Source organism: Cnephaeus nilssonii (assembly GCF_951640355.1).
Source record: "Cnephaeus nilssonii genome assembly, chromosome: 4".
NCBI classification, from domain to species: Eukaryota; Metazoa; Chordata; class Mammalia; order Chiroptera; family Vespertilionidae; genus Cnephaeus; species Cnephaeus nilssonii.
In genome coordinates this window covers 99,120,066-99,141,396 of record NC_137075.1, presented here as the reverse complement: position 1 = coordinate 99,141,396, position 21,331 = coordinate 99,120,066, and the positions used below count along the sequence as shown (strand labels likewise).

General features: G+C 46.2%; 2 protein-coding genes across 11 annotated transcripts in view; one reads left to right on the top strand and one right to left on the bottom strand.

The window, feature by feature from the left end:
* The window catches only part of TDP1 (tyrosyl-DNA phosphodiesterase 1), a 51,613-nt gene extending 46,773 nt beyond the window's left edge, over window positions 1-4,840 (bottom strand). For all 3 annotated transcript variants that reach the window (XR_013813398.1, XM_079768506.1, XM_079768507.1), the window contains exons 1-2: window positions 4,654-4,840; window positions 596-1,170 (exon numbers count right to left, since the gene is read on the bottom strand). Coding sequence is in view for 2 of the 3 variants with exons in the window: in XM_079768506.1 (XP_079624632.1) it covers window positions 596-1,160 (565 nt within the window). In the remaining variant the exon portion in view is untranslated. The remainder of the gene's footprint in view (window positions 1-595; window positions 1,171-4,653) is intronic.
* A 1,256-nt stretch (window positions 4,841-6,096) lies between these two features.
* EFCAB11 (EF-hand calcium binding domain 11) overlaps window positions 6,097-21,331 on the top strand; it is a 138,729-nt gene continuing 123,494 nt past the window's right edge. For 7 of the 8 annotated variants that reach the window (XM_079767926.1, XM_079767932.1, XM_079767927.1 and 4 more), the window contains exons 1-3: window positions 6,097-6,252; window positions 6,765-6,860; window positions 13,243-13,288. In XM_079767926.1, coding sequence (XP_079624052.1) covers window positions 6,178-6,252; window positions 6,765-6,860; window positions 13,243-13,288 — 217 coding nt within the window. In that variant the 5' untranslated portion in view covers window positions 6,097-6,177. The remainder of the gene's footprint in view (window positions 6,253-6,764; window positions 6,861-13,242; window positions 13,289-21,331) is intronic. The other variant, XM_079767930.1, reaches the window with a different exon arrangement.

Genomic DNA, 21,331 nt, shown 5'->3' with positions numbered 1-21,331 from the left:
ATAATCAAAGCAACCAAAGGCCATCTTTTGGTTCAGAACGGAAACATCTATTTGCATGCTGGCATACTCTTTTTGCTTCTTTACCGGAAACCAAAACCAGGGTTCCAAGTAGTGGTTCTCAAACTGGACTGGGCATTCGAATTCCCTACGGGGTTAGTTAAAACAGGCTGCAGAGCCTTGCTCACAGGGAATCCGGGTGGGGCCGAGAACATGCATTGATAACAGGTTTTAGGTGATGCTGATACTGCTGATCCAGGGACTAAAGAGAACTGCTGTTGTCAAATATTTGCTACTTCATTAATAAAGTGTTATTGATCAAGTTTGATCTTTAAGTGAACGGTTAAAAACAATTTTAAACATTGCACTAAATATTCCAAAGCATTGCTCTACAGGGCCTGAGAAACATCCTCTGATTTCCTAAGCGAACAGTTTGCTGTCAACCCCCTGCATTTGCTGTCAAATGCTCTTTTTCTTTTTCCTGGGAGGGATTAAGTCCATGAGCATCTTGGAGACCATGCTAGCTAACCTCGTGGATTCACCCGAGGGGCCCTCTCATGTGCAGGGACAACTCCGGACACCAGCACCACGAACTTACCCTTGATGTGGAGGGCTCCAGAGTTATACTTTGGCTTAATTCCTGAGACTCTAGTGAGGTAGAATTGGAAGGGGTTCCCTTTATCCAGCATGTCCCAAATGTCCTGGCCTTCCCCGGACGTTTCGTACTCGTCTTCATCCTCTGTGAGCGTGTGGCGGGCAGGAGAGCCATGACTTCCAGCTCTTGGGGCAGCACCGTCTTGGGGAGGGGAGACGCCTTTCTCCTCTTTGACGGCCACTTTCTCAGCCGCCGTCAGCTGCGTCTCCAGTGGCAGCTCATCGTCACTGCTGGAGAGACACCAGCCCAGCTCTTCCTGGGAACCGCTCTTCTGCTTCTTGGGAGGTGACACTTCTGAAACCCCATCTGTGTTGCTGAATTTCAGGGGTGACATCTTCCTCCTGTGGGCGGCTTTCCGAGCCTCGGAACAGGTGTACCGTGGCTCACAGGCTGCTTCCTGCCCAGCATGGAGGAGAGAGGTAGACGGCTTGTCCAGTTTGGGCTTTTCCTCCTCACTTTCATCGCTACTGGATATCGTCCATCTCCCATAATCACCTTCCTGAGACATTCTCCTTCTTCTGGAAATGAAAGGGCGAAATATCGTTATTTCCACTAGTGGCCCGGTGCACGAAATCCATGCACATTAAAAGGGGATTAATTAGAGGAAATAATATTGCTATTTGCCCTTTCTCTATAATAGAAGTGTCAGAGATGAAAGAAAATTAGTAAAATGTATATGAAAACCTTCCTCCTGTCAGAGTCTGGGGCGCACCACGGGACCCAGAGTCAAGTCCCCGCCCACCCACATACGCCTCAAAATCGTGTGAGACCTAGACCCGGCGGGCCCCCCCCCCCCCCCCCCCCCCCGCCATTGGGCTAGATCCAGACCCGGCCAGTCCCACCCTTGACAAGCCCCGCCTGGCAGGGGGCGTAGCCTCAGGTCCCCTGGCCCGGTGCCAGGACGGGGGGGGCGTGGCCTGAGGTCCCCCAGACCAGACCAGGGCAGGGGGCGTGCCTTGAGGTCCCCCATCTAGCCTCGCTGGGTGCGGGGCATGGCCTGAGGTCCCCCATCAAGCCCTGCCAGGCAGGGGGGCACAGCCTCAGGTCCCCCGGTCCAGCACCGGGAGGGGGGCATAGTCTCAGGTCCCTCATCAAGCCCCACTGGCAGGGGGGTGCATCCTCAGGATCCCTCAAGCCCCGCTGGGCGGGGGGTGTGGCCTGAGTTCCCCCGACCCAGCACTGGGGATGCACCTTGAGGTCCCCTGTCAAGCCCCACTTGGTGGGGGGCGCGGCCTGAAGTCCCCCGGCCTGGCGCTGGTGCCGGTGAGCAGCCTGAGGGTCCCCTAGCCCAGCACCAGGGCAGGAAGCGCACCTTGAGGTCCCCTGTCAAGCCCCGTCGGTCAGGGGGCAGGGCCTCAGGTCCCCTGGCCTGGTCCTGGGGTGGGGGGCACAGCCTGAGGTCCCCTGTCAAGCCCTGCCGGGTGGGGGGGGCGCAGCCTGAGGTTCCCTGTCAAGCCCCATGGGATCAGGGGAGGGCATAGCCTCAGGTCCCTGCTGATTGCTCGTTAAGGCTCCTTATGGGAACTTGGCCTCAGCTGTGGATGCAGCCATCTTTGTGACAGAGTGATGGTCAATTAGCATATCTCCTCTTTATTAGATAGGAGGATATTAGATAGGATTCCCCAGGCCACTGGCAAACTACCTCTACTGCTCTTGAACTCCCTGCCCTGTGAGCGGCTGGAACACGTACAGCGCACTGACACCTACCAGACGCTGAGCCACGTAACCAACATCAGCTGCTTTGCAGGTGTTCTCAGGCACATTACCGGGATCGGCTATGGAATTTGGCAAAGAAAGTGGCAGCAAAAGTCCTGGTCACCCTCTCTCCTCTCCCTTAGTCTTTCAATCTAGACCTTGTTCTTGGATGGGGGTTGAGCCAAAGTCCAAAACAAAACAAAAATGTTCATTGTTGACCCTGAAGCTTCCAACTGGTCGCGCTGGGATTAAGGCCAATTTAAGGAATTTCAAGAGTAATTCTGAGAATGCTCAAATTTTTTAGTCAAATCGCAACTTACACAGCTATTCCTCACTGAAGCATGGAGCCCAAAGGACTTTAGTGATTATTTCTTACTTCCCCAAAGATAAGCTACTTACCATAAATCTTAACAAGGCCCTTAAGACAGTGTCAAATGATCTATTCTGTCTCTACATTATCTAGAAGTACTTCCATGAGGACCCAACTAACTTAGTAATTATCTTACTGGCCTGGCCCTAAATCAAACTGCTAAATCCTGCAGAGAAAGAACTTGTGCTGAAGCAAAAACACTTTTATTTTGTGAACCACACTGGGTAATTTCTACTTTCTTTATCCGACAAGAGGAAAACTGATGCTAAGGAGGATGAAAACCTAAAGAAATTCTCCCAACTGCCAACTTGAAACGTTAGAGCTTTTATATTAAGGATTTAAACAATTTGTGGACGCAAATGAGTACTCCTCTTAAAGCTGCTAGCTCCTCTCCCCCCTCCACACTACACCCAGCTGGGGGGTTCTTTAATGCTCCCAGCTGCTTCTCTTTATGGATCCTGCAGATCATCAGGAGGGCCTGGGAGTAAGGCTCCTCAACTGAGGCCAGGTGAGGCCAGTAGTGGGCAAACATGGGCCCCGGCTTCAAACCCAGCCATTGCTAGGGCAGTGGTCGGCAAACTCATTAGTCCACAGAGCCAAATATCAACAGTACAACGATTGAAATTTCTTTGGAGAGCCACATTTTTTAAACGTAAACTTCTTCTAACGCCACTTCTTCAAAATAGATTCGCCCGGGGCCGTGGTATTTTGTGGAAGAGCCACACTCAAGGGGCCAAAGAGCTGCATGTGGCTCGCGAGCCGCAGTTTGCCGCCCGCCGGTAGGAGGTAAAGGTGCACTCATACAGGTTCCTTAACTGCTGAACCTCAGTTTCCTCCTCTATAAAAGGGGTACCATACCTACCTCCGAGTTCATTCATTCAACAAATACTTACTGAACAGCTACTATGTGCCAAGCCCTGGGAATTAAGAGTTAACAACATACAAACGGGTTCTGCCCTAGGAGAACTTCTATTTCAGGGGGAAAGAAAGAGACCAACACAAAAATAAAACAAAAATCCCCCCAAGGTATCTTTACAGGCATTCCTTGCGTCTTACAGGCATGAGACAGAATCAGAGCTGCCCTTTCTCTGGAACACTCTGAATAAGGAATATTTAAGTGAGACCTGAGGGATGAAAGGAACCAGCGGGGGGGGGGGGGGGGGGGGGGTGTGAAGCTGTATTCCAAGTAAAGGAAACCCAACCTGCAAAGGCCCAGAGGTGGGAACGAGGCTGCAATCGTTGCAAGAGCAGAGGGAAGGACTTGGGCAAGGAATACAATGGCCCAGGATGTATGGGGTGGGGAAAAGGAGCAGGGCGTGTTAAAGATACTGGATTTTATTCTAAGAACAAAGGGGCGCCCCTGGGAGGGTTTTAATAAGCAAGGGAGCACCTTGGTCCGACTGACCCCTTAAAAAATATTCCGTTCCTTACAAGTCTGGGTGGAGAACGGTTTGGAGCGAGACAGAAGTCGAAGCGAAGGGGCTGCGGCATGGAATCGGGATGCAGGCGGATGGAGGCGGTGGGGATGGAGCGAGTGGAGTCGGGGTACGTTTGGGAAGTAATGACAGCTGCTAACTTTTCTGTGCGCTTACCTCGGGCCAGGCACAATTCGAAGGGCTTCACCAGGGACTAACTTATTTCACTTTCACACAAGTCTACACAGAGTACCACGACAGGTGCCATTCATTTATGGAGAAACTGAGCACAGAAAGGTCAAGTGCCTGGCATCGGGGGAACGCTCCACACGCCCAGCTGTTACTCCTAACAGCCCACACCACCCACCCACCCACCCACTCCGGGGAGCAGGGGGGATAAGAATCCGAGCAGGGGGAGCCCTCACGCCCCCTCTCCCCGCAGGACTCGGGTCGCAGCGCCTGCCGCTCGCGCCTAGGAGGTACAGTTACGGGAGGAAGTCGAGGCCCAGCAGGGGCCCTACCTCGTGTCTTTACTAGATGCTCCGCTTCCAGCCCCGCCGCGCACTCACGTCTTCCCGGGATCCGAGCGGCCCGCGCACCGCGACCAGGCCGGAAGGAGCAGGATCGCAGGTCCAGCGCCTGCAGCCTCCCGAGGCTCCCGAGCCCGCAGCCACTCGGTCCCGCCCCGCCACGGCCGCCGGCGCCTGCGCGCAGTTCAAACTCTCCGGGACCAGCGCGCACCTCGCGGCCGTGGCTCGGCCCCTTCCACTTCCGGGACGCCCGCCGCTGGGTCCTAAAGTCCGCCGTGTCCACAGGGGCAGCTTGGAGCTCTCCCAGGAGGAGGAGAGGGAGACTGGCTGCCTCTAGGTCTTCACTCACCTTCTGGCCACTCCTCTCAAACAAAAACAAAAACAAAAAATCGGAGGGAGAAAAAGAATTGTTACCTCCCTCTGTCTTAACTAGCAAAACTCATCCTATTTACAAGGATTCTCACGGACAACTTCAGGCTCCCAGGGCTGGAGGCTGATGGTGGTGGTGGTGGTGCTGGTGGTGGTGGATAGATGTTTAAAGGCAGAGAGAGGACCAACTGAGGTTTCTGGCAGCTGAGGACTGAGACCTGTCCCCCGGGAGAAGCGGGCTTGCCTGGGGCGCACACTGTAAAACCTGTTGTGAAATAAAAGCTTAAATGAGCCCCCCTCGGACTCGGACTCGAATGCCTGTTTCTAAGTTGAAACCCGTGCTTGTGTGCCCGTGTGTGTGCGCGCGCGCGCGGTTTTTAATCTTCCTGATTTGCCAGAAGAAAAGGATCTAAGATAAACTCCTTTGCAAAACGCAACCCTCTCCATAGTCCTTGTGTTTAATAAGGATGTTTGCTATGGAATTTGGGCTCAGTGCTGTTTATGCTACTTATTCTCGGAGTTTCTTTCCTACCAAGCTCCTCCGCCTGGGGATTGAATGAAGTAACTTGCGTAAATGTCCTCAGGGTTCACTTGGTTCGTCTGCTTTGCGCCAGGCATCGTGCTAGGTGCTCGGGCTACCGAGAGGACGAAACTGACCCGGGCGGGCTCGACCCCAGTGACTTGCTGATGTGCACGCGAATCCTGGACTTGGGTTCTTTTTGTTCAGTTCCTATTATGCTTCGTTCACACTCTTTTTTGTGTGTCTCATAATAGTTAGCAAATGCTGTAGATCAAAATGATCAACAGTAGTTTATTGCGAGGTGTGGGGGCCGAGAATGAGAAGCATCATTGAAGCAGCACCCGGGTGAACTAGCTCCCCAGCGGCGCGCGTGGAGTTAAGGGGGCCAGACTGGGCGGAGCCTAGCGCTGGGGGCGGGCCTGGGAGCCTCTCCGCCATAGGCTGCTCCGGGGAAACGTTATAAACAAAGCTTTTGGCCAATAGAACTGCGGGACGAGCCGTCCAATGGGAGGAGACATTGGAGGTGCCCGGCCACTTTCAGCTTCCAGACCCGCCGTGTGCGTGGCGGGTGGTCTGCAGCTCCTCGTCGGGGTCTGACGACCGAGGCCGCTGGTTTGACCGTCGCGATGTTTTTCTCCGAGGCCGGGGCCCGGCCACGCACGTGGGAAGCCAGCCCTTCGGAACACAAGAAATGGGTGGAAGTAGGTGTCTCGGATTTTAACTTGATTCGGAACTCTCTCACTTTGGTCTGACTGAGCCGCGTTGCAAAGTGACTTTGTTAATGGCTGAGCCTAAGGCTGCAAGGCTCTGCCTCTCTGTCCTGTGTCCTGGCTACTTGTCAGTCCTTTCCCTTCTCCGCTACACAGTCCACTAAGGAATCTGCATCTCTTCCCGCCTTTCAAAGCAAGCCCCTTTGACTCACCTTCCTGATTTGATTCTAGGACCGAATTTTGGGTTGAAATTATCCTAAGAGTTTAAAGGAATTAACTTGTGTCAGTTTATCGATGAAGTCGTTGGAACTCTCCAGGGGGTACATGTTAGCCCATTCATTAAGATTTCTGGAGCATTAAAAGTAGGATAATGAAACTCCATTTCCGAGCCTACTGGTGGGCCGAGTTTTAGATTTTGGAGGTTCAAATGTAATATAAGCTGGTAATAAAAATAATAGAACAAACGGTTTCGGTCTGAACTAAAGATATTTAATGTTCTTTAGGTATTCAAAGCATGCGATGAAGATAACAAAGGCTATCTAAGCAGAGAGGACTTTAAAGTTGCTGTTGTAATGCTGTTTGGGTACAAGCCCTCCAAGGTACAGCTTTCTTTATTTGGGGGTGGGGCTGACAGTAGAAAGATCCTACTGCTGAGTGGATCCTACTGGTTAAGTGCAGAGGGCTTGCTTACAATATTTATAAAACTAATTGCTGGGTGGCGGAGGGTGGGGATATAAGGGAGAGATCAACCAAAGGACTTGTGTGCATGCATATGAGCCTAACCAGTGGTTAAAGACAACAGGGGATTGGGGGCATGCGTGGGGAGGGGTGTGGGATGGGAATGGGGGGATGAGGACAAATATGTGATACCTTAATCAATAAAGAAATTAAATAAAAATAATAATAATACAAAAAATAAAAACAAACAAACAAAAGATTATATCCTAAACACACACACACACACAAAAAAACACACAAAAAAAACTAATTGCTGCCTTATAAGCAGTTTCGGAGATGTGCCCAGTGCTGAATTTTACTTTTTTCTTCAGAACCCTATTCAGGGATGAATTAGAAAGCTATCTCACCACCAGACTGCTAATAATTATAATAAATACGAGATGCTAGGTATGAAGAGGGAAGGCTGGGAGGGGTGGTGTTGGTAATAGGAATTCACAGAGGAAGTAACATGCAGGTTGGTTTTGAAATTTAAAAAAATATTTTGGTTTGTTTGAATTACAAAAGTAATACATGGCCCGGCTGGCATGGCTCAGTGGTTAAGCTTTGCCCTATGAACCAGGAGGTCACGGTTCGATTCCCGGTCAAGGCACATACCTGGCTTAAAGGCTCAATTCCCACTGTGAAGCGTGCAGGAGGCAGCTGATCAATGATTCTATCTCATTATTGATGTTTCTGTCTCTCACTCTCCCTTTCTCTCTGAAATCAATTTTTTAAAAAAGTAATACATGAACAACCAAAAAAATTCAAACAGTGCAGAACCGTGTAAAGATGAATGTAAAATGCCCTCCCTCCTGTGGAGGAAAGAGACCACATGCTAACCTGACAAGTTCAGGGGAGGCCTGCGTGGCGGTCTTGCAAACTCAGAGACCTAAAGAAACCACAAAGGATGGTCTGAAATTAAAACTTCAGCTGAAAGCATTTTATAGTGGGTACTCACTTCCTAAGCCTGTGCCTTTCCTGACAAAGGTCAGTCTTTACCTTGACTGAGCCTATTGTCTTTTTGCATCTAAAATAACATACCTGTGGCCCTAACCGGTTTGGCTCAGTGGATAGAGCATTGGCCTGCGGACTGAAAGGTCCCAGGTTCGATTCCGGTCAAGGGCATGTATCTTGGTGTCGGGCACATCCCCAGTAGGAGGTATGCAGGAGGCAGCTGATCACTGTTTCTAACTCTCTACCCCTCTCTCTTCCTCTCTGTAAAAAAATCAATAAAATATATTTTTAAAATAAAATAAAATAACATACCTGTGAAATGTCAGGGTAACTTGTAACTTCCCTTTTTCCGGACCCCTCAGGCCACAACCAAAGGCACGAGGGCTCCGACACAGACCACAAATGCCTTCTTTGTTATTAATTGTTGACTGTTAACTATCCTACTCCCACCTCAGGAAAAGAAGTATGTGCCTGTCATTTTGCTTTTTATCCAAAGAGGTTCCCCTACCACCTTTGCTTTCTCCCGCCTCCCTAATCTGTCACCAACGGATTTCCTGTAACCCACTTACGAGAGTCTCCTCCTTTGATTGTAATACATAAAACAAGGTTAATAACTGTCATTCTCCGGAGCATTATCCCAAATACGTTGAGATTCTGCTTCACAGCAGTTGTCAACAGTTTGGCTCGAATAAACTCACAAAAATTCTTTACAGGTTTGAATGGTGTGTGCGTGCGTGTGTGTGTGCGCGCGCGTGTGTGTGTTTATGTGTGTGTGTGTGTGTTCTTTTTTTTTACATTAACACTCCCTACTAGAAGGTCCCACTTAGGGGTTACCATTATTAAGTTTCTTGTGTATCATTCAAGATCTTCTATGCATGACCAACATAATACATGCATAGCATTCTTTGAAAACATAACTTTCTTTTTTGACTTAACCATAGGTGAACATAAAAGCACACACCATCACCACATTTTTTTTAAAAAGTTGCACAGTATTTTCATTAGCCAGTTTTGTGTTTTTGGTCATTTAGATTCTTTCCCTGGTTTTTATTTCCTACAAATATTGCTGCTGTGTGCATTCTTTATATCTGTATCTGTGCTTGTGGATGCACATCTGTGGAATAAATTCCCAGAAGTACAATTGCTAGGTACATTTGAAATTCTGTTGGATATTAGTCTCCAGGAAAGGTTGCATTAATTCATGAATAATAAGGGTTGAGCTGAATTTCAATGAATCTCTTACTTTAGCAGGGCAAGTTTCCTATCCACCCCCATCCCGATCTTATTTTTTTTTTAATTTAAAGTATATTTGTATTTATATTTTTTAATTGATTTCAGAGAAGAAGGGAGACAGAGAGAGAGAGAGAGAAAAAAAAACACATCAGTGATGAGAGAGAATCATTGATCAGCTGCCTCCTGCATGCCCCCCAGCTGGGGATCAAGCCTGCAACCCAGGCATGTGCCATGACTGGGAATTGAGCCAAGACCTCCTGGTTCATAGGTCGACACTCAACCACTGAGTCAAGTCAGCTGGGTTCCCACCCCCATCTTTGTGCTGCTCCCCTTACTATTACATCACATTTTAGAAATGCATTCTTGTTAAGCTGCTGAACTGGAATTAATCAGAGACAAGACCTCGTCCAGGATTAACAAATTTAACTGCAGTCATCAAGCAGAGGGACACTCAGAACTCTGCCTGAACCGCTCTCCGTCATAGCCTTGTTAGACCAAACAGCAATCACTTTGACCCATGGTTGCTCATGGGTGGCACTGCCTGTCAAATTGCATGCTCCGTGAGGCCAGGCACCTGTGATGTCCACTTCTCCATTCTTCCTTATGCTTAAATGCATCACAACTTCACAGTAAACATGGTGTGTTGACACAAATAGGTTCCTTGAATAGCCCAGGTGGGTTCAGCTACCAGGGGATGTTAGTTACAGAGCTCAGAGAAGTAGGGCTGGCTCCCAGAAACTATAGTTTCCTGTTTACCTGCAAGCATTTCAGCTGGAATTTTAAAGCTGGTCAGCTAAGCAGACAGCCTTTGAAGCACTGTATTTAACCTGGTTCAGCTGGAAAGAAATCAGGTCTCTTGCCTTTATCACCCTTGTGTCTACTTAGTTGGTTTTAATTTTAGAATCTAAGTGGGGAACTTAATGATAGTGGTGTGGTAACTTATGTATGTACAATCCATGGCATTTAACAGACTTTAGCTTGTGTTTTCATAACTGATTGAGGTTTTGGATTTTGTTGTTGATGTTGTTAATCCTCACTGGAGACTATTTTTTTTCCCATTGATTTTTTTTTTTTTTAAGAGAGAGTGAAAAGGAGGGAGGGAGGGGGAGACAGAGAGAAGCATGGATGTGAGAGAGACACATCGATCAGTTGCCTCCTGCATATGCCCCGACCTGGGCCAAGTATCAAACCTGCAACCCAGGTGCATGCCCTTGACTGGGAATCAAATCCTTGACTCGACCCCTCAGTGTGCAGGCTGACGCTGTAACCCCTGAGCGACACCGGCCAGGGCTGGATTTTATTTTATTTTATTTTTATTTTTTAAAATATGTATTTTATTGATTTTTTACAGAGAGGAAGGGACAGGGATAGACAGAAACATCGATGAGAGAGAAACATCAATCAGCTGCTTCCTGCACACCCCCCACTGGGGTTGTGCCCGCAACCAAGGTACATGCCCTTGACTGGAATCGAACCTGGGACCCTTGAGTTCAAGGGCCGACGCTCTATCCACTGAGCCAAACCGTTTAGGGCTGGATTTTATTTTTTAACCTAATGAAATGTTTATTGACTGCAAATCACCAAACAGTAAAGTACTGACACAGTAAATCAACTATGTACTTAATCATTTGTACAGTGAAGTTTTATTAAATAAGTAACACTTATGTGTACCCTTGGTAAAATTTAACAGGTTTTTACTTTTATACTGGGTTGAGGTTTGGGGTTTTATTTTTGAGTATTGCTTTTGAGCAAATGAAATATTTACTGAATGCTGGTTATGAAGCAGTAAAACACTTATGTAATAAATCACTTATACACCTATGCAATTATTTACATGATGAAATTTATTAAGTGTTCCTACTTAATAAAAAGAGCATTTGCTACTTGCTAGAGATATAAAGGTGAATAAAACATAGACCCTACTTTGAAGCTGATTACAATTTAATGCAGAGAGACTTATAAACTATGGTAAATACTAAGATAGAGAAGAACAGAAAGTGAAGGAGACAAGAGGAGGCAACTGTAATAGGAGTCCGGGCATTGTTTAAAGGAGCTAGTCCTGGCCAGTGGGCTAAGTGGTTAGAACATTGGCCACTGCACCAAAGGGTGACCAGTTTGATTCCCGATAGACGGCACATACCTAGGTTGCAGGTTTGATCCGGGGGCTTTTTCAGGAGGCAACCAATTGATGTGTCTCTCTCACATCAATGTTTCTCTCTGTCTCTGTCTCTGTCTCTCTCTCTCCCCACACACACATCTCCCCCTCCCTCCCCTTCCCCTCTATCCCACTCTCCCTCTCTTCCTCTTTCTCTCCCTTCCACTCTCTAAAAATCATTGGGAAGAACATCCTTAGGCGAGCGAGGATTAACAACAACATAAAATAGACTAGCGGAGCTAGACCTCTGGTAGGAAGTGTCTGGGAGCACTTGGTGGTGGTGGGAGGAGTTGCGCCCTTATGGTTGATTGGATAAGGTGGTGGGAGGAGAGTGGCGTGACACCAGGACTGAAGCAGTTGTGATGCCACCAAGTAAGAAAGTTCGGGAGGAGATTCAGGGAAAGGGCAGTGCGTTCAGGTGGGGGCACACTAAGTTTGAGGAGGCTATGAGCCTGCAAAGTGCATTCACTCATTAGATGCTGTGCTGGTGCCGGGGTTACGGTGGTAACGACCTGCTCTCAGATTGTGCTGCCTCTTAGATACAGGAATCTGAATTGGGTGGAGAGGGGAGGACTGGAGACAGATTGGAGACTCCTCCGTTTCCAGGTGGTAATGCACAACAGGAGACTGGATGGCATTGCCCAAGAAGCATATGCGGAGTGTGAAGGGCAGTAGCTTGAGGGTAGAACATTGGGGGTGTACCAACATTTAAGGGGAGGCAGGGGGCCCATGAAGAAAATGTAGTCAAAACCATCTGGGGGAGGCAAGAAGAACCAGGAAAGTGTTGGGTATGGGTTAATCAAAATTAAAAGAACTAAAGAGAGAGATAGAGATACTATCCAATATAGAGATACTATGTCAGGTGCTGCCAAGTTCTAATTCTATACTGTTTATACTGTATTTTTCAATATTTTTAAAATTGATTTCAGAGAGGAAGGGAGAGGAGAGGGAGAGAGAGAGAGAAACACCAATGATGAGAAAGAATCATCAATAGGCTGCCTCCTTCACACCCCCTACTGGGGATCGAGCCTGCAAGCCGGGCATGTGCCCTGACCAGGAATTGAACTGTGACCTCCTGGTTCCTAGGTCGATATTCCATCACTGAGCCACGCTGGCCGAGCTATACTGTATTTTAATATTTAGTGAAAGCAGGTCCCTAAACTTCATATACAGTGTGTTCTCAAATATGTTTAAAATGCATAGACAAAAAAGTTAGACCAAAATGTCAATGGTTTTCATTGGATGGCTGAATTAAAAAATTTTTTTCTTCATAATTTTTTATATTTTTAAAATTTCAATATGTTACTTTTACAATTAGGGGGAAAATTAACAATAAAACGGTTGTAACAATGTCTGTATTTGTGTAAAATGGAAAAGTTACCTATTAGGTTATGCTACCTGTGTGACAGCCAGGTTGATTTCACATGCTGAACCTGTTTTGGTCAATGGAGTGAAGTTTTGGGGTCATTAGAGTCTGTAGCAGATTAGAGTCTGGTCAATGAAAGATACTGATGGCCTAACCGGTTTGGCTCAGTGGATAGAGCATTGGCCTGCAGACTGAAGGGTCCCAGGTTCGATTCCAGTCAAGGGCATGTACCTTGGATGCGGGCATATCCCCAGTAGGGGCTGTGCAGGGTGCAGCTGATCGATGTTTCTCTCTCATCAATGTTTCTAACTCTCTATCCCTCTCCCTTCCTCTCTGTAAAAAAATCAATAAAATATATTTTTTTAAAAAAAAGAAAGATACTGATGAAGAGTAAAGTGACTGTTATCGCTGTCCTGTGACATGACTTGTCTGCAGGGCTCTACAAAGTGGGTTTCTCATAAAATACATCCTGTCCCCACACCCTAGGAATGAAGAACTTGCACTGTGAAAACGTTCAATGGAATGATGTGCCCTATTATTCTTTCTTCTTTTCTAGATAGAAGCCGATGCTGTGATGTCTTCAGTGAAGCCAGACACTTCCGGTAATTCATGAAGTTAATATTAATTTTTTAGTACTCTTATTTAGACATTTATGAAACTAAAACTAAGGGCAAACACGGAGACTAATAAAACATTGTGTTTAAGCACATCTTTGTTCGGTTTCAAAGAAGTTTTGGTTCTTTTAATTGTGATTAATTCATGTATTCATAAGTATACACTGAGTGGCCAGTTTATTATGATCTCTGCACGCATAATAATCTGGCCACTCAGTGTATTTGTATCTCCAATGGATACCAAAAGTATTCTAGACTTTTGCTGGAGATCACCCACCTATTTGCCCTGAGCTTTCTATCAGCCAGTGCAAAGGGGAAAACTGATCAGGTACACGATTTATAGTATCTTTAATATCAAATAAATGAGGTACTCAAGAGAAGTACACTGAGTGGCCAGATTATTATGCGTTCAGAGATCATAATAATCTGGCCATTCAGTGTATGTTTATTGTAGGAAAGTTTTAAACCATTGAAAAGCGTAAAGAAAAAAAAATGTTGCTTATCGTTTCAACATCCAATGGATGACCTGGGTTTTGTGATGTGAGCAGCTCAAGTGGCACTTACTGAAGAGTGGAGGAGACTAAGAGTTCAATTTTGAGGAGATGCAAGCCATGAGGGCAAGACAGTTGGAGCAAAGCTGAGGGCTGAAGAAATACATTTGGGAGACATCAGCACGGAGAAGGTTTTGCAGCCACGGGAATGGATGAGACCACCTCGTGAGACAGAGGGAGGGGCCTGAGACCCTTAGGCGCTAGAAGCATCACAAGTCAGGCAGAGGATGAGGAAATGGAAGAGTTTGGAGGGGCAGAGGGGCAGGGGGAAAATAAGCGTGTTTGCTCCGAGGCCGAGAGAAGTAGGTATTTCAAGGAAGAGGGTGTGGCCAGCCCTATGGGATGCAGTGGGAGAGTAAGGAGCATTAGGACTGAAGAGGATCCCTCGGTGTTGGCAGCTGGGGGGTGTTTGGTGACTAGTGAGAGCAGTGTAAGTGTGGTGATGGCAGAGGCCAGGCTGGGAGGTGAGAAAGTGTGAGAGTGTGAGTAGCTAGGTCTTTCAGTAGGTCCAGAGTGCTATGGATCAAGAGCGATATTTGCTTTTTTTTTTTTTTTTTTAAGAACATGACTGTAAGCTTAGCAGAATGATCTAGAGAAGAGGGAAAAGGAGGATGAGAGAGAAAGGGAGATGAATACCTTTTGTTTGAGGAGATAGGGGTCAGTGCATGCTGGATTGGCTTTTTAAAAATTACTTTTTTAAAGAAATAATGTAAAGTAGTATAGAGAATAGCTGTATACCCTTTATCCAGATTCACTTAATGTTAACATTTCACCCCATTTGCCTTCTCATTTGCACTTTCTACCCTCTCTTGCTGCACTGTCCATAACTACACTTAACATTGTCATAAATTTATATTGATACTATATTTTTTATCTAATTTCTCGTCTATATCCCATTGTCACTTTATTATTATTTTTTTGCCTTTAAATTTTTTTAAAAAATTGATTTCAGAGAGGAAGAGAGAGGGAGAGAGAGAGAGAGAGACATCAATGATGAGAGAGAATCACTGATCGGCTGCCTCCTGCATGCTTCCTACCGGGGATCAAGCCCACAACCTGGGCATGTGCCCTGACCAGGAATCAAATTAGCAACCTTTGGGTGCACAGGATGATGCTCAACCAACTGAGCCACACTGGCCAGGGCTAGTTGTAACTTCTTGGTGAAGGCTTCCCTACAGTTTTTTCCTTGGGTTTCTATGCCAATATTCTGTCATCTGGACATTTCCCACATTTTTTTGTTGTTGTTGTTGCTAAGGTTTTGCTCCTTTAGGAGTCCCCTGATAGACAGTGAGCGATTTTGTCTGTCTGGATGAGTGTGGATTGTACACACTCATTGTATGCACTCATTATATGTATATAGCGTTTCTCCATTTGTGGCTTTTCTGATGAATCAGGTTTGATTGTTGCTGAAGGCCCTCTCACATCCATGTTCTCACAGATTTTCTTCCTTATGTATAATCTCTGAGTCCAAATTCTTTCCTTCACCAGTTCCTTGATGTATAGAGAGGTATTATTCTGGAAGAAAGATTTCCCATGTTCTCTGCAGGTGTTGTGAGTTCTGACGTAAAGATTGACTTCTAGCAGAACTTTTCCCACATTCAGTATCATAAGTCCCCCTCCCCCACACTCTCCAATATGTATGAACTCAAGTTTAGTAAGATATGACTTCATAAAAAGAGTTTTTCACATGTATTGATGTTGGAAGCTGCCCATTGTCTTCACTAGTAGAGAGGTGAGGACAAGGCGTGCGAACGCTGGTGAACCTTGAGCCCTGGCAAAGGTCAGAGCTATGCACCGACTATTTGGTTGAGACAGTGGTAGCTGAAGCAATTTCCCCGACCAGATAGTCATGTAAATCCTTACTGATAAGATAGTCTGTCTGTTACTGGAATTGCCTGCCTAAGGGCTATAGGTGTATCCCAAACTGAATAAAAGGATGGCAAGGCCTGAGCACAAGTGGAGTCCTTCCTCTTGCGTTGGGCTCCTGCCTGGCCCCCCAATTTCCAAATTATTATTTCTTGTCTCGTCTCTGTCATTTGCGCGTGGCCCTTCTCCAGAGCCCAAACCTGAACCACACGGGATGTGGGTCACTCACATATTAACATTCGTATGGTTTCTCTCCTGTGTGAGTAATTTTATATACAACGAAGAGTCAATTCTGGCAGAAGGTTTTCCCACCTTCTTCCCTGATGTAAAGTGAGGACTGATTTGTGGGAAAAGGATGCTCCAAGTATCCATCGTTAGTCCCGCATGCCCTCCCCCCTTGTGTTTTCTTTCTTTCTGATGTTTGAGAGATTTGGCTTGTGGCTGGAGATGTGTTTATGAAACGTACAAAATATTCTCTCCTTTATGAGTTCCCTAATTATTGAATTTTTACTTTTTTTAGAAATATTTCTCACATTTGTTGCAGGGATAGAGCTTCCTCTTGCTATGCATTCTGATATTCATGTGGTCTGTCCCATGCCTGGGTTCTCTCAGATATATTGAAGGCTGCTTTATTATGGACATTTTCTCAAATTCATTCTGGCCTAAAGATTGCTTCAGAACTGGGATTTTTAAAAAACATATTTTATTGATTTTTTACAGAGAGGAAGGGAGAGGGATAGAGAGTTAGACACATCGATGAGAGAGAAACATCGATCAGCTGCATCCTGCACACTCTCCACTGGGGATGTGCCCGCAACCAAGGGACATGCCCTTGACCGGAATCGAACCTGGGACCCTTCAGTCCTCAGGATGATGCTCTATCCACTGAGCCAAACCCGGTTAGGGCTGAACTGGGATTTTTTAATACTAGTACTGAAAGCAGTCTTCCCTCGGAGGGCTTTCCGACTTGGATGATGTATGCTCCTGCTCCCACTCCCACCCCTGCTCCCGCGTGCATTCCCTTGCATTTCATATCCAGGATATTACATCTGCTCTCACACCCACTTCTCAATCAGATCATTACGATGCTTCCCTTCACAGCATCTTTTCCTAATAACTAATTTAAAAATATATTCCAAAAGGTTACAATGTAAATTAGTCATCTGAGAAACTCAGGGGAAGATCGGGTTAGAGGGACGAGATTAAAATGTAGGTGTGTAATACCTTGCTCCGAAATTACCATGAAGGACTCCCCTTAGTCTACAAGCTGCCAGTGTTCCCCCTTCCTCTTCTGGTCTTGATATCAAAGTCCAATTAACTTTCTCACAGCACCGCTTTCTTCATGATGTAATGGAATAGACTTGCAGCCGGGATGCTAACTAATTAGCTTCAATTCACGTTCACTGGAAAGGGGAGACTCAGGACCACAAGCATCCAAGAGAAAGAGTAAAACAGCCATCCCAGCAGGAAATAACTGCTGAACTCTGATTACTGCGAACATTTGTTTCTATCAGAACTTCCAATACCTAGCCAATTTCAGGCCACCAGCTCCCTCTTTTTCTCCCTCTCAGTGACGTAAGTCATATTTATGTTCTTTTTCTTGCAGAAGGAGGGTTTATGCACAAATTCAATGTTTTATTGTTTTCTAAATATATCATTTCTCTCAATATTTTGATCTTGAAGAAGAACTGAAATGTTGGCCTTGGCTTTCCGGGAGCAATTTTTTCAGGTAATCAACTTTCCAGAGTTGTCTGGGTAGCTGTGACGTGGGGATTCTCCTGCTAGCAACAGCTTTTCTTACATCCAGACAGGGTTGGGCCACACCTGCACGTGCCACCTCCAGGATTTTCTGTGTAGTGCCCAGTTGCTGCCCAACCTTCCTGGGTGAGGTCCAGACCCACATCCTGGACTGACCCTGACTCGGCAGAGACTTGAGGATGCACACACTTCACACACGACCTAAACCTGGGTGCCCAGATCCTGCTCCCAAGAGCTTCTGGTCTCTCTCTAATTCGTTCGTTTTTGTAGGGGTTCCTTGTGAAAATCAAGAGTGGAAAGTTAAGTTAAAGCTATTAGAAATAGGAGTAGAATGTCTCAAGGAAAGTCACTCTGGAAGAATCTGAGGAGCCAGAATGAGGAGCAAAAAGGTGCTAATGCCATTTGTAATGCTTTTAACAAGCGAGTGTCCTCAAAAACTGTTTAAGTACCAGGAACTAGGGATTAAATTAGTGAGAGAAAAAAATCAAGGCATTTCTTTAAGGAAGCTGCAGATTGCTGTTGGGGTTGGATCCCGTATTCACTATTGCTGCCTCTCTCATAGTATTTTATTTCATTACAACCCTTGTTCTCTAAGTACAGAGGATAAAAAAAGTTTGCAACTGGAAGAAACCTAACAATCTGTCATTGTTAAAATGAGGAAACTGGGCTCCAGAGAGAAATAATAAAATATCTTAATCTTGACATTTGATGGTTCTTTGTTTACAAATACCTTTACATGTGTTTATTACTATTATAGACTAGAGGCCCAAGTGGGGTCCCTCGGCCTGGCCTGCGGGATACGCCTGAAACTGGCTCTGCGACATACCCTGAGGGGTCCCGGATTGCAGGAGGGTGCAGGCCAGGCCAAGGGACCCCACTGGTGCATGATCAGGGCTGGGGAGGGACGCGGAAGGCTGGCCAGCCAGGGAGGGACTGCGGGAGGGCTCCAGGGCATGCCCGGCCCGTCTTGCTCAGTCCCGGCCGGACCCCAGCAGCAAGCTAACCTACTGGTCGGAGCGTTTGCCCCCTGGTGGTTCGTGCACGTCATAGCAACTGGTCGACCGGTTGACTGTCTGCCTCCTGGTGGTCAGTGCACGTCATAGCAAGCGTTTGAGCGGCCTTAGCATATCATTAGCATATTACGTTTTGATTAGTTGAATGGCCAACTGGACGACCGGATGACGCTTAGCATATTAGGCTTTTATTATATAGGATATTATACCTCCGATTGCTAATGCCTACCACTGTGATGAGCAATATTCATGGATTGTTAAATTTGAGGCAACTATACGACATGGGGATTACCCTATAAGTTTAAAAACCCCTGAAGCTTAGAGAGGTTGAGTAATTTGCCCAGGGTGGCCCAGCTGGCTAGTAGCTAGCAGACCAGTGGTCTGACCTCCAAGCTTACCCTCTCAAGCAGCCAGCAACCCACTCCCTTGCTTTTAATGGTGCCATGAGTCATTATTAGTCACTGTGGCCGAGTTGAGGCCACTGTTCATTCCCTTAGAAACTTAATGAGTTGAAGTCAGGAGTGGTCAGAATGCAAAAGGCAGGTTCTATGTAGTTGGTAGATGTTGATGTCTGATTCAACATCTGGGTTCTGAGCTACCCAATGCACAGAGCAAATAGGGAACCACAACCAAGTATAGCGGTCCGTACAATAGAAACTCCTTTCTGGAGGGACATTGTTTTCCATGATGCGGGAGATTTCTTCTGTGAAGTCTCATGATGGAGAGTGATGAGTGGACATTGATGTCCACAAAATGGTTCAATAAATAAATTAGTGAATTTCTATGCCAGTTCCTTCAAATTCCTTTAGTGTAGTAGGCCAGGGGTCTAACATCAGACATGTCTGGGCAGTTCCATGAAGGACAGAGACCATGTATGATCTCAGACGATTTGACTTGATGGTGGGATACATTGTAGAGCATTTTGTACACATAGCAACAGCTGAGAACCACATGAACGTTGCCCCACGGAATCCTCCCACAGCTGTCTCTGTGTTATCCCAGATCCATATAAAGTATGCCTTAAGGAAAAGGGCAGAATAAAGGACACCAGAATTTTGTTTTATCTGGGTGATTAGATTGAGGTTTTTGGGTTTTTTTCCCCCTTTCTGTTTTCTTACATTATTACCCTTTTAGAGCAATGAACTTATTTTGCTTTCATGCTTAAACAAGAAAAAGCTTTCTAGGAACTTTTAACCTTTAACTTTGAATGATGGCAAAATCAAAGAGATTGATTTATCATAAAGGTGATTATGGACTGTTTGACGCAGTCATGCTATCGGGCGTCCGTTCGATTGAAAAGTAATTTGTGGGTGCTGAGGTGAATGGCCAGTTGGCTTGTGTGCTTTCACTTATTACTATCCTGTCTGATTTGTTTTGAACCAGACAGTTGACTATTAAATATATTCTTGGTCTAAATTTAAATTTCCATTTTCTAGTCTTTTAAGTTCTATGTAAACATCGAAGGCCATGCTATATCCAGTATAACTAGGTTTTGTTTGTTTGACTTACGATGTCAAGTGACTCCTTAGTTCTTTTCTATAATCAGGAAACTGCATATGCTTTAAGGTTTCCTTTTCTTGAAACTGTAATCATATAGGACCATTTTGTGGTATCGCCAGATATTCATCCCTAAATTAGTTTATTTATTCACCCATTTAGAGGATGTTAAGTTTCATTGTTGGGATAGAAAAGAAAAATTAGGAGACACAGACATTGACCTAAAGACATTTAAAAAAGGTACAATACAGGGTAGGGAGGATGAAAGAAGTATGGTCCCTTCTTTCATGGCCAGGTGTCACATGAGTACTGTAGACAAGAAGGCCTCTAAGGATACAGAGGAAGGCCACACTCCCTGCACAGGTGTGGGCAGGAGCCGGATGTGGAAGGATGGGTGGGATGGGAAAGGTGGAGAAGCAAAGAAGAGAACATAGTGAGTGAATGAATGCAGTGCCCACACCAGCTGGGAGCTTTCCCGCCAGCTCCCGGCGCTCTCCCTGTACCTGCCCGCACCAGAGCGGATGTGGAACTCGGCGTGAATTTAGACGTATCCCACACACTCCGCTCCTGTAAAAGTCAGTAGACTTTACGGAGGCATTTTGTTAATGGTACAGAGGAAGGGGCTTTACCCCTCACTCTCCACAGCTGGCAATGGCAAAGGCCAGGTAGCTTTGCTCCTCTGCCAACCTCCCCTGTGGAGTTTCTCAGAGGGCCTCCTCCTCCACGGTGTCCAACTCAGTAGCTGAAATGTCTTCTCCCAGGTCCCTGTCCCTCATTTCACAATACCCCACTTCTCTGCCCCCATCAGATTCGCATACCCAGAGCTGTTGGCTGTCATCTATATATATAAAAGCCTAATATGCAAAGTGTCCTCTCGGGAATTCGACTGCCCAGGAGTTCGATCCCTCGCTATGACGTGCACTGACCACCAGGGGTGGCGCAGAACGAAGGGAGGCCCCAGCCGGCAGCTGGCAGATGGGGAAGGGAGGCCGTGGCCGGCAGCTGGCAGCTGCTAGGGACCCTACTTGTGCACGAATTTCGTGCACTGGGCCTCTAGTTAATAATGAATACTACGGAAACATTGGAATCCACACTCTTGGAATATTTTTACCTCCTGCACTAGCGAGGAGTAAGGAATCATGAAGCTTCAAATTCCAGAATAAAGTATCAGGACTTTGCATTAACACCAAGGAACCTTTGAAGGGTTATGGGCAGGAGATGCACGTAATAAAGAAGGTAATGAGTCCTGTCTGCGTTTGATTGAAATAAAGTTTTATTGGTTCAGGTTTCTCTAGTCTACTATAACCTGTTTTACTCTTTCTTGTCAATTTCCTCCCCAAGATATA